General features: G+C 41.8%; 1 protein-coding gene across 8 annotated transcripts in view; it reads left to right on the plus strand.

The window, feature by feature from the left end:
* BCKDHB (branched chain keto acid dehydrogenase E1 subunit beta) overlaps positions 1 to 13,726 on the plus strand; it is a 239,865-nt gene that overhangs the window by 111,109 nt on the left and 115,030 nt on the right. The window contains exons 9-10 of one of the 8 annotated variants that reach the window (XM_075923808.1): positions 10,095 to 10,159; positions 12,112 to 12,133. The exons of the other annotated variants lie outside the window; for them this stretch is intronic. Coding sequence (XP_075779923.1) covers positions 10,095 to 10,159; positions 12,112 to 12,118 — 72 coding nt within the window. The 3' untranslated portion in view covers positions 12,119 to 12,133. Of the gene's footprint in view, positions 1 to 10,094; positions 10,160 to 12,111; positions 12,134 to 13,726 lie in introns of those variants that run through there. 8 annotated transcript variants of the gene reach the window in all.

Raw genomic sequence — 13,726 nt, forward strand, 5'->3', positions numbered from 1 at the left:
GGGTAGGCAGCAATGGTGCCAGAATGGAGCCCTAGCAGAGGGGCAAGAGTTCAGCACAGGCTGTGTTGGGAGGGGACCTCCTCTGGTCTGCCCCTCGTTCGGGACAACTCAGGTCCCGAAGGTGCCAGATGAGGGAGGTCCAACCTGTAATACAATTGTCACTCTACATTAGTTTATAAAATCTTGACTCAAGGCAATAAAGGGTTAATAATAAAAGTCATCCTGTAATATAGGGCTTACATTTCTATTCTGAAACTGCATTTTTTAATATTTTCTTCTTTGCAGTAAAGAGCTCAAGGCAAGGAAAGTGGAAGGAAAATGCAAAAAAGCAGCTGGTGATATTTCTGTAATTTTAGTTTTGTTTACTTATCAGTATACATCATTTATGTTTATAGTATAGTTGTCATTTGTTTACTAGTAATTCTGTGATTTTTTTTTTATATTGGGTACAGATGATTTTTACATCACCTAAAAATGTTAAACATTGGTGAAATTGTATTCTGTTGCACATTTCAGTGCTAGTGCCAGCATCACAAGACTGTTCTGCTCACTGTTTTTAACTTCATAAGTGTAAGATAGGCTCGTATTTCTTTCTTATAAGAGAAATCATGAATCTTTGTGTGAGTGCAACTTTTACTGGTTTAATAGTTTGTCTTAATTATAAAACGTAATTGCTTTTGTTGCACAAAATAAAAGGTCTGCTCTCCTCTAAAGTCACCATGAATTTGTTTGTGCAAATCTTAAAAATGGAGTACAGATCTATTCCTAACATGGTAGTCAGCCTGAACAAATAACGTGCTTAGAGAGGCAGTTCTCAGTTCCTTCTCTAAAGAAGTAGTTATATAGTTGAATTTTGATACTAATTTGCGAAAGAAGTTTGTCATTTTATTTAGTGAAGTGACAAACTTCTGTAATGAAGGTCCCAAATTTTTTATTTTGATGTTGAAACATATGAGACAAAGATGAGTTATGAGACAGAAAAAGAGAAGTGTGGTGGCATGCTTGTTTAATTTAAATCCATTAAATAAATAAATCCTATTGGAATTCATTTTTACATTTGACAGGAAGAACAGTCTTTTGAATAATGATGCTTAACAACGGTGGTGGAAAATCCCAACCTATTACTATACTTTTAATTGTAAATGTTTGTAAAAGTGTATCTTTAAATAGAATTATTTAGCTTTATAACAGCAAAAACACCCAGTGTTTTCAGTGTTATACATTGCTTATTGGCAGATTCAGGTAAAATAGGTGGAAGTTCATGAAAAACATTGATACAAATGTTTCAGAGGGGAAGCCGAGTTAGTCTGTTACAGGAAAAACTTAAAAAACAACAAATAGTCTGGTACCACTTTAAAGACTAACAAAACATGTAGATTGTATCATGAGCTTTCGTGGGCACAGCCCACTTCTTCGGATGACCGGAGTGTTGGAAGTCTAGAACCAAGAATAAATAAGGGAAGGAGGGGGGAAAAGGACATTGGGTAGATAAGTTTCAAAGGGATAGCTGAGCCAGTCTGTAACAGAAAAAACTTAAAAACCAACAAATAGCGTATTACCAATTTAAAGACTAAATAGTTTAAAAATGTCACTTATTCAGTAATAATTATATGTCTGGGGATTAAGTGAATTCTGAGAGTGATGTGCTAGATTTAGTAACAAATTACTAAAACTTACATAGTAAATAAAATGTAGTTAACCTTGCTCCTTTCCTTTCCACACACTCCAGCGCTGCTTAGTGGAAGTACTGTTGGAATGTGATCTGTTGTAGAGAGCTACAGATCTAGTTTTCAATTGGTTTCTGTTTCCATTCATTGCTAGCTGCTGACCACTCCATGAATACAACTAGCAAAGTACCTGAATCAGGCAGCTGAAGGGAGCAGATGATTTAACAAGTTGGAGGTTTGATACTAGCAGGGTGAGAGAAATTAGAGGTGTATATTTGAAACATAGGGGAGAATATAAACTGTAATATGAGGGAGGGAAATCAGACACTTTAAGAACTTCCTTGCACCACAAAACGCTTGTTTTTGAATTTGGAAGGCTAAGTGTACAATGAGACAGTCTATGTGGTTCAGAGTGGTATGTGAAATGAAGATGGTTGAGAACAATTGATACAGAACATTGACCTCTCCCAAATGCTTTAGTGATTAACCATGGTATGCTTACAGTTGACGATGTGTGTTTACTTATGATGTTTGTAGGAGCTAAACATTCTTCTTAGCTTTCTTGGGAAGAAAGGCCAGTTTTTTCCTAGGAACCCAGGTCTCTTCTTTTTTTCCCCACGTTAGCACATGTTCACAGATGCTGGTGAAAATGACAGGTACCCTGAGGAAGGTTTTATAAATATATATTCCTCTCTGCCTGTTGCCAGCAAGAGTGAGTCTCAGGTCTGACACTGGGTTCTCAAAGTACAGAAAATGCTACACAGGTATCTGTCAAACACAAGCAGTTTATTTCCTGACGGCTTATCAGCTGTGCCCCATAACTAAAACAACAACATGATAGAAATGCCACTTTTCCTTACATCCCTTCTGCTAGCTGAGGAACCCGTTCTGGCTGCAGCTGACTGTCTCAGCTTCCAAGGCACCGGTACTCAAAGCCCATTGGTGAGGTCCAATTTGCTGTGTTCTGGTGCAGCTTTAGATACTGTCTCTACCCTGTTTGTGGCAGTTTAGAAATTTCCAGGGGTTACTCATTGCTTGTTACAGTATGGCTCAGCTATACGGCTTGTCCTTTGACTTTGTTTACATTATCAGTACATTTAGGTAAACAAAATTATTATGTTCCCGCCCTTATCTACAATTCATTCTTGCTACAATGGCGTATGTTCCTAGAGGCTTGCTTCTGGCTCATAAGTAGCAGGGAAAGGGAAAAGGGGAAATGGAAAAGGGGAGAAAATTCAGGCTTCACCACCCTTATACTTCACACATACAGAGTTCTTCCGCAATTGACCCCTACACCGCACTTTATCCTCAACATTTATATACATATGGACTTTTCACTAAATGATCCACCTTAGGCACATCTATACTATGTAAGGAGGGTTTATAACTCCTTGTCAAGGTGGCAATTTTTTCTTTCCTATCTGAAATATACCTAAAGGAAAAAGGAATTGAAATAGACCATCACTGGGGACAAAGAATTCCATCATTGCTTTGATCAGCCTAGGTGTTGTCTGAGTGGCTAATTGCTCCCTGTGATAAGGGTATATATCAGAGCTGAACAGGGAGATTTAACTTAAATACTCACTTGCGAGGTGAATTTGAGAGCTGTGAACAGAGGTTATGAATAGGAAATTTTTGGAGGGAATTTAGAGAGGATATATAAGTGGCTTTCCTTCCAGGTCCAATTGTATGCTTGATTCCATGATGGTCAGCAATACAACAGCGGTACATGTAGCGAATGTGCTGTGTTTTCTTTTCAATCTGAAGCCAGAAGGAACTTCCTGTGTATGAAGTGCATGTTAGTGGCACAAGACAACCCAGTCACACTAAGGAACAGGAAGGAGGATCATCTCATTATGTACTTATCTTTAAAGTGTAGGGAAAAAGCTGCGTGATCATGAGAGACTTCAATTTGAATTACACATGCTGAACAGTATTAAAACCTACTCAGAATTTCCAAATACAGCCAGTCCCCGACTTACGCGGATCCGACTTATGTCGGATCCGCACTTACGAACGGGACTTTTCTTGCCCCGGAGCTCACGGGCGGCGGATCGCCACCCGTGTCCTCCGGGGTGAGAAAAGCTTCTCCCGGTCTCCCTGGTCTGCTAGGGGGGTCTAGCAAAGCCACTGGACCCCCCCAGCAGACCAGGGACAGCCGAGCAAAGCCGCCCAGGTGGCAGGAGTCCCGCTGCCTGGGAGGCTTTGCTCATTTGCCCCGGAGCAAAGCCGCCCAGGCGGTGGGACTTCCCCCGCCTGGGCGGCTTTGCTCCTGTCCCCCTGGTCTGCTGGGGGGGTTGGGAGCTCATGGTGACGGGAGCTTATGGGGCCGACAGCCTGTGAGGTCACCGGGGCTGGTAGCATTCAGCTCTCATTTAACCGTGTAACCCATGGGGTTCTCAAACTTTGTGATACCATGACCCTCACCGGGGGGTTGGGACCCACAGTCTGAGAAACACGGGTGTAACCAATTTAATTTTAATTGGTTTTTAGGAGTTTTTAAATTCCTATTTGTGATGCTTCTGTGTAGAAGCAGCACTCCGTTGGACAAGACAAAAAATGTGCAATTAGTGCAGAACATATATTCTCTATTTTAGTGTGTTTCCATGGAACATTTAATGTAGTGTGTAGTCTTTGTTTGGGTATTTTTTGGGAGGGAGGGGTAACTCAGCTGGAATACTGTGCTTGAATAAGAACATATTCAGTGTAAATGAACTCCTGGTCATGCGTAATTGATTTTTTTCCTGTACGAGAATAAAGATATATGTAATAGTAAATTGTTATGCTGCTTAGTAGTAGTGCCTAAGAATGAGTGTTCAGTAATGTGAGTTTGAAATTCTCTGTTATGTCTGGGATAATTTCATTGGAGTTTCTAAAAATGCCTGACTGATTTATAATTTTATTTCTATGCATGGGTGAAACATGTAAAAATGCAAGAATATGTATAATAGTTAAGATAAGGACTTTATGGTGAAAACATTGGCAATCACAAGCATCTTTGTGCTAGCAAAGTAGTGTAAGAGGCAATCTTTATTTTGGCTCATTTGCCTTAGCAGGTATCTCAGTGAAGTTAAGAACATAATGGCCATACTGGGTCAGACCAAAGGTCCATTTATCCCAGTGTCCTGTCTTCCAATGTTCTTTATTTTGGATATTCCAATGAGAAGTGATGTTTTGTATGTGTTATAAACCAAATCATAAATGTAAGCCCTTTTGATCCTCCTCTCTTTGCAAAGAGAAAAAACACACAAAGAAAAATAATATCCATATTAAAACTGATTTATTTTATAGCCATGCTAAAGTCTTCATTCTCTAAACTTTAAGGAGAATAAGGTTGGAAAATGTTTTATAGAAGATACTGGTTACTTTGAATTTATGCTTCCACTTAAAGGTGAACATCTGTGTTATTCCTTAAATGCGTAAGATGGTATAAGCTTCTTTTGAGACTGACACTTGCAAATATTTTGTCTCTAAATTCAACCCCCCCATAATAGTTTATTGATATCATTATGTGAATAGTAAGGTTTTTTGGACAACAAGGACATTTGATGTCATAATTGATTACTAATGTAAGAAGTCCTTACCCAGCCTGGATTATTGTTAAGTGAAGTATAGTAATAGTTGTCAGTAGACTCCACCAAACCACTACACATATGTACCCCATAACAATGGGCCGATTTAGTCAGCAAGAGGTCCCACTGCCCACTAGGCTAGACAAAGACAGCCCCTCCAAGACACCACTATATATATAAGTACAAACAAATTACACATCACTCCTGACATATCAGGTTACCACCCTCTGACATTGTCAGGTTACCATTCTCTGATGCTACTTAGATACCACCCATTACCCTGCACCTCATGTTTCAGTTAGAACATCTTTATCCATCATGCTGTCATTTTAGACCCTTTTCTGAACCCGAGTCAGTATATGTGGGTACCAAAGTCTTTCTTAACGACCTGGTAGTACAATCCTAATTTGTATTGTGCTTTCAAATTATGACCAGCACCAATTGCTGTTTTACAGTTGGTACCTAGTACCAATTACTGATCCACATGTAGACCTATTAGCAATGAGTGTTTTACACTCTCATCCCTGTTCATGCCAAGTTCTGTGAGTGGGGGCCTGCCTCTTGCTCACAATTTAGTTTAGTTTTATATTAGCCAAGCTTTGTCCATTGTTAGCTAGGCCTCAGACCAGGCCTTTGCTATATGGACTTTTGTTTCAGGCCCTCATCTTACTGCACAGCGATTCTTCTCTGTAAAGCACTCTCTGACTACAGATGTAGATTTATGCAAACACGTTCATTTCTGACATTGTATAATGCTGACACAGAAAATTAGTTCAGGGAAATCATTCAACAACAAGAAGGGCCCATTTGGGTTATTTCTATATTATAATTCCAGTTAAAATTTGCCTCATGTAATTAGGAAGAAAGAATTTGGCTTGAAGATTGCTTTGTAAGAGAGTCACATTTCAGTGTTCATTCTACACACCAACTCTCAGATATGTTAATAACATACCGTTCGCAGGAATGAAGAGGTGGGGAAGACATACTTATTATTCTGTGAGATACAGAACTCTGAAATTACTAAAGACTTGCAAGCAGGCTTTGATTATTTATCCTATCACCAAAATGACTGCTGTCTTGCTGGCTGATAACTGTACAAAGGGTTCAACTAATCTACCAAATTAAGTTATTGATCCATGTGAAAAAATGCTAATGTCTGTGTGCATCGTGTTGAATGTAGATATGAGAAACAGAAGAGAGTGGTGTTTTTGGGGAGGGGAGTATGCTTTTCATACAGGGAGAGGATATTTGGCTTTATGCCATCTTCTGAATGAGCATGAAATCATATAACATATAAAAAGCTTCAGGGAATAGCTGAGTTAGTCTGTACAGGATAAACTTAAAAAACAACAAATACAGTAAACTTCCGATAATACGGCACCTTTAAGACCCAGGGGGTGCCGGATTATCAGACATGCCAGAATATCAGAAGGGGGGGTTATGAGGGGTCTGGAGTGGGGTGGGAGGGGATGCCACCCCAGACCCCTCATAGCCCCCCCTTACGATAGTCTGGCTCTGCCCCAGGCGTCCCTGATTCAGCCGCTGCTGGTCAGTTTCAGCAGCAGCTGAATCGGGGATGCCTGCAATAGAGCAGCTAGGGTGCTGCTGGGTTGGTCCCGCAGTGCCAAGGGGCGGCGCTATGGCACCAACCCAGCAGCACTCCAGCTGCTCTTGGGGACGCCTGGGACAGAGCAGCTGGGTACTGCCCGGTTGGTCCCGTAGCGCTGCCCCTTGGGGCTGTGGGACCAACCCGGCAGCACCCCAGCTGCTCTGCCCCAGGCATCCGGATTCAGCCTGCTGGTGAAACTAACGCTGCTGGTCAGTTTCAGCAGCGGCTGAATCTTGATGCCCGGGGCAAAGCAGCTGGGGTGCTGCCGGGTTGGTCCCGCAGTGCCGCCCCTAGGCACTGCGGGACCAACCCGGCAGTACCCCAGCTGCTCTGCCCCAGGGGTCCCCAAGTCAGCCGCTGCTGAAACAGATCAGCGGCTGATTCCAGGAAGCCCGGGGCAGAGCTGCTCTGCCCGGGGCTTCCTGGAATCAGCCGCTGATCTGTTTCAGCAGCGGCTGAATCGGGGACCCCTGGGGCAGAGCTGGTGGGGTCCTGCCGGGTTGGTCCCGCAGCGCTGTCCCTTGGCGCTGCGGGACCAACCCGGCAGCACTCCAGCTGCTCTGCCCAGGCGTCCCCAAGAGCAGCTGGGGTGCTGCCAGGTTGGTCCCGCAGCCCCGAGGGGCAGCGCTACGAGACCAACCCGGCAGCACCCCAGGTGCTCTGCTCCCAGCTTCCCCGATTCAGCTGCTGGTCAGTTTCAGCAGCAGCTGAATGGGGGAAGCCTGTCCGGCTGCCCCAGCACTTCCGGGTTCCTGATGGTGTCGGACCATCAGGAGTCCCGGAGCATTGGATGCCGGACTAATGGAGTTTTACTGTAGTTTGGTAGCACTTTAAAGACTAACAAAACATGGAGATGGTATCATGAGCTTTCATGGGCACATCCCACTTCTTTAGATGTCCAGTCTTCTGAAGAAGTGGGCTGTGCCCACGAAAGCTCATGATACCATCTCCATGTTTTGATAATCTTTAAAGTGTTACCAGAATATATAACATATAGTTGGCCTGACAAACAGCAGACTGGGAGCAAGTAAAAGAATTGTTGAAAGACTAATTTGTTTCATGATCCAGAATTCTGATTTCTTACCTTTTGATTAAAAGCTATCAGTACCATGTAGCAGTCTGAAAGAGTGTGTGAATCTGCATCAGCATAGAACATGGAAGCTTCGTGGTCTAGAAGAGTGAAGTTGGAAGTCAGATAACTTAGACTTTCTTTGTCATTTTCTTGATTTTGGAGCTTTCCTTTTTTGCTGTTGGTTGCAAGAACGTATTAATCCTTGCTCTGTATTTGAATAATGGAAAACCTTTTTCCTGTTGCGGACACTGACCCTCCAGGAAAAAATCAGTTATGAGCTACATACAGCGACATGTGGAGAGGGGCGGAAACTCAGGCCAAAATTGAGGTGTTCAGGGTGCAGGACGGGTGCAGAGTACTTACCTCGGGTAGTTCCCATTTGGTGGCACAGTGGCACTAAAGCTGAGTCCACACTTGCTCTGGCCCCATGTTGCTGCTCCTTTTGGAAGTAACTGACTACATTTTTGTGACCTTGGGAGAAGGGGGGTGGACGGCAGGCAGTTGGCTTCATGGGCTGCCCTCACCTACAGACACTGCCCCTGCAGCTCCCATGGGACATGGTTCCTAGCCAATGGGAGCTATGGAGGTGGCGCCTGCAATCAGAGTGCAGAACTCCCCAGATCGCTGGGAAACAGAAGTGGCGCTCACAGTGCAGGTGAAGGGGCAGGACCTTAAGGCACACAGGGCTTCCGACCTACGGCATGGAGACTTGCTGCAGACCTGTTGAAATTAAGCAGGGGGTCACATCTTCCCCATAGGATAGAGGTTACCTACTTCCAATGTAAAACACTCTAAGTGGTAATTTAGTACTCTGTCATCTATATCTGTCTAACAGATGTATTGGAGCATAAGCTTTCGTGGGCAAAGACCCACTTTGTCAGATGCATCTGACGAAGTGGGTCTTTGCCCACGAAAGCTTATGCTCCAATAAATCTGTTGGTCTATAAAGTGCCACAGGACTTTTTGTTGCTTTTGCAGATTCAGACTAACACAGCTATCCCCCTGTCATCTATAGCTGTCTGTTATCTCTTGACTTATACTTTATTCCAGGGATAATTCTGCACCAAAAAAATCCAAAATTCTGTGCCAGAAAATTCAAAACACTGCATATTTTATTTGTCAAAAATATAATCACACCAGTTTCACTTATTTTGGTAATTTATTTAAACTACTATGCTGAAAAAGATCACAATAACTGCTCAGCATTTCTTAAAGACATGAAAGTTAAGTTACAAGTACATGTTAATCAAGACCCTGCATTCCAGTTCTAATCCTGGATTTTCATTTAAATTACATTATTTTTGTTTTGATGTTGGGTCGCTGTAAAGTGAAATGTCACTTTAAATTACTCAGACTTTCCCCCAACAAGTCATACAATTTTGCTAATCATGGTCCTGCATTTTTTAAAATGAATAAATAACAAATATCCTGAGCTGTAATCTAACCCAATTGTGCCTCTCTGGCACAGGAAAAAAGCCAGAAAACCTTCCTGGTTGAGGATTGTTACAGTCATTTACCATAAGGCTTCTTTAGACTACTCTGGCAAGGTAAAGGAGCCTTAATTGACTAAGAATGGGAACAATTATCAAACATCAGCAGCCTGCCTTTTTAGTTGTAGATTTTTAAAACAATCTGTCAGGTTCTGTGACCCATCATGTGTTGCATCACTTTTCTGCTCTGCCTCAGAGACAGAGCCTGCTTCACACAGCCCTAGCCTCCAAGCCCCTGATGCAGCAACAGACACCAGCGGGACAGAAGTATAACAGAGATGTGGCCATGTTAGTCTGATCTTGCTGAAACAAAAGACAGGACTATGCAGCACTTTAAAGACTAACAAGATGCTTTATAGGCCCACGAAAGCTCATCACCTAATCCTGTCTTTTGTTTCAGAGGGACAGAGTGAGTCTTCATGCAGGCAGATATTCATGGACACACACATGTACACATGCCCAACCTTCCCCCCATGGTAATCTGTTCTCTGGGCACAGAATTCCCCTGGGAGTACATACTTAGATGTAAGCTGTTTGAGACAGTTAATATAATTTTGCTCCGTGTTTATATTGCACCTTGCACAGTGGGTTTCAGCTTCATAACTAGGATTTCTAGGTAATATGATAATGCAAATAATAGTAATTGTGCATGGTCTCTACTGTTGTTTTCTGTCACAATGTCAGTATTCCCCAAAGTGGATGAACAACAAAATGATTAATGAAGGAAGTGCCTGCCTGCGTGTTCAGAGGTGAGTGACAGCCCCAGAGCAGCAGTGAGGATGAAAAGGCTGTAAGGAAGGTGAGTGGGGAGGCTGTCAGAGAGGCAAAGGAAATCAATCCTGCAATTCCTCCTCCGCCCCTTCCTCCAGCACTTTCAGAGTGTCACGATTTGCCTGATTCAAGCTCTGTCCTTGCTCCTTCCCCTCCCTCCCAGAGCTTGAGCAGCCACGTACAGCTGATTGATGGCATTCCAGCTCTGGGGAAGAGGGAGGGGGAAGAGTGGGTACTGAGCATGAATAAGGTGATTTGTGGTGCTGCGAAAGTGCTGTGAGGGCGGCGGAGGAGTAGAAAGTGCGGGGCTGCAGTGCCCCAGTGTGCAAGAAGTGCCTGGGGAAGAAGGCTAGTGAGGGGGCCTGCGGGCTGCAGAATGCCCACTTCTGATGTAGATTCTTCCTATGCTGACAGTTCTTCTGTCAGCATAGATAATCTACCTGCCTGAGGGCAGTAGCTACATTGGTGGAAGAATTCTGCCATTGACCCAGTGTTGTCTACACTGGGGTTTAGGTGACATCTCTCAAAGGTGTGGCTTTTTCACACACTGGGAGACATAGCTTTGCTGATTTGAGTTCCCAGTGTAGACGAGTCTGGAGTGTAGTCCAAGCATACATCTGCTTTATGCACAAAGCTAATGAAATCTTAATGGAATTGGAAAAATGACTCTGGGCTGTTGCAGAAAAAATAAAAAGGCATATAATTAACCTTTCTTAATGTGACACAGAGAAATGTGGGGGGAGGGAGGGAATCTTGGTTTCCACTAATACTTTGATCCATTTTAAATTGGCTGCATAAGTTTTGCTGCTGCTGTTGGAACATGCATCAAAAGATTAAAGTAATAGCATTTGCCATAAGTTGATCTATTAGATAAAAGGTCAAATTTATGTGTAAGGGCAAAACTGCAGCATGTCAGGCATTGTTTACACATGACTCAAAGCTTGTGCTTGAGGAAATAAATGTAAAACAAAAAACCTGCAGACATATTTTTTTCTCTGCTGTTCTGTGGCTTTACCTGCATGGTAATTTGTTGTCCTTTTAGAATATTGCACTGTGAATTTACCAAACACATCAAAATTATATTTTTCTTTCAGAACGGAAAGAAAATGTATAAAAATTGGGAACCCTTAGTATGTATCTATGGGGGAATATTATAAAAAGGGAATCTAGTGTTATACTCAGATATTTGAATGCACCTATCAAACCCTTCGAGTAATTATAACCCTTATACTGAAATAGCATAGAGCAATCTGAGCCACTGAAGGTCCTTCTTTTTATTTCTTTCTTTGAGTAGTTTTTATACTGGCCTCACAATAAGGGAGGTTGTGGGATCCAGTATAATGAATTCTGTTTTAAAAGAAGGAAGCGGGGTTTGATTTAAACAACAAGGAGTCCGGTGGAACTTTAAAGACTAACAGATTTATTAGGGTATTAGAACATACGTTTTTCTGAGCTACAGCTCACTAATATAGCATGTTTACTAAACAGCACAAAACAATAACAGTTAAAGTATATTGAAAATAAATATTTTAGAAATATATGAGTATGTCCATCTCAGAGAGGTAGTTGTGTTAGTCTGTAACTTTAAAACAAGTAGTCCTGTGGAAGACTAACAAATAACTATATATATAGTATCATGAGCTTTTGTGGGTAAGACCCACTTCATCAGATGAGTTGGCGTGGAAATAACAGAATCCAAGGGATATTTAACCGCAAAAGAAGTACCTGACAATTTAATGCTTGTGTTAATGAGGCTAATTAAGTGGGCTGGATGTGACCCATTCATAGCTTTTGATGTGAAAATAGGGATGTCAAAGGCAGGGGAAATTGACTTTGTAATGCATTAACCAATTAATATTTTTATCAGACCCAGGATAACAGTGTCAATTTGTAGATGAATTCCAGTTGTGCTGTGTCTCTTTGTAATTAGGTGGTGAAATTCCTTTGTAGAAGAATGGCTACTTTTCAATCCATGATTAAGTGACCAGGTAAGTTAGAATGTTCCCATACAGGTTCACATTTCTGATGTCTGATTTGTATCTATTAATCCTTTGTCGCAGAGTCTGTCTGGTTTGGCCAGTATACATGGCAGAGGGGCATTGCTGGCACTTGATGACATACATTACTAAGGCTCGACAAATTAGTCTATCTACTCGCTGAGGCGAGTAGATTTTAAGCCGGCACGGCACCACAGCGCGATCAGCGCATGTGCAGTGTGCCAAGCCATGTGGCTGGTGAGCAGGGCTTGCTGCCACTTGTTAAGCCCTGTACATTACATTAGAGGATGTGTAGTTGTTTGAGCCCTTGACGTTGTGGCTTATGTAGTTAGGCCCTATGACAGTGTTGCTTGTTTAGATATGTGGACAGAGTTAGCAAAGGGATTTGTTGCAGGAGTAAGAGTATATCAAACCTCTTCATAATAGGGCAATATTCCATCTATTGTCAACGTCCTGCAGTACTTTCATCCATTATTCTGAAGAATTGGGCTGAATCTCACCACAGATGGTCATTGTAAGTTGACGAGGGATATATTATTGTCCAATTATTTTACTTCAATTTTTTCCAGCATTATCTATGTTTCAAGGTTGATTCAGGGTTCAGGAGGTCACTGTTATAAACTGGGATGGGATTCTAAAAAAAAAAAAGTTTGTATGCAAAAAGTATTAACATTTAGCTCAGTAATGCATTAATTTCAGTGAAGTGCTCAGCTATTTATTATTAGTGTCCTAATAATGTCTTTAGAATAAATTTCACTTTTCTACATTCAAGAGGCACTTCCTTGGCTGAGTAATATGGAGAAAATATGTGATGGAGTATAACATCTTGAATGGAATAGAAAAAATGCTTGGAGTTTAGTCAATCATTGTCAATTTTATTGCATTGTGTTAAAAAAAAATAATTCTTGTGATGTTTGCTTTCTGCATGTAATTAGCACTTTGTCTGTGCTCATTAGTATGTTTGAAAAGGGAAGTCTTTCCAGAAACATCAGAAAATACCCAAGCTTCAATAATAATCTTTTCATTATAAACTTGCATCAACCTTTTGGGGGTGGCTTATTACAGTTTTAGTGTTGTTTTTTCTTAAAGGGTGCAATCTTTTATCAGGGCTAGGGAAACCTTTTCATTAGTACTTCGGAATGAAAGTTGAAGGAAGTTGTATGTTCTCTTCAAATAAAGATGTATAATTATAGACCACCTTGTCACAGAGTGACAACTTTAGGAGACTCTTAATATACTACACGTGATGAATATGCATATGGAAAAAGTGTTCTACTGCACAGTGTCTCCAAACAAAATTGCAACTATACTGTGTAGATCTGGAAAAAAAATAGTTAAAATGTTCTAAACTGCTTGTTTAAACAGCTTAAACAAGTGAGATACAATAAAATAGTGTCAGCAGTCCAAAAGATAACACTTCTCTCTTACAGTACAGGCAGTCCCCGGGTTACATGGATCCGACTTACATCGGATCCCTACTTACAAACGGGGTGAGGCAACCCCGCACTAGCTGCTTCCCCCCAGCAGACCAGGGAGACACGGAGCGGC

This window comes from Pelodiscus sinensis, chromosome 3 (assembly GCF_049634645.1).
Source record: "Pelodiscus sinensis isolate JC-2024 chromosome 3, ASM4963464v1, whole genome shotgun sequence".
NCBI classification, from domain to species: domain Eukaryota; kingdom Metazoa; phylum Chordata; order Testudines; family Trionychidae; genus Pelodiscus; species Pelodiscus sinensis.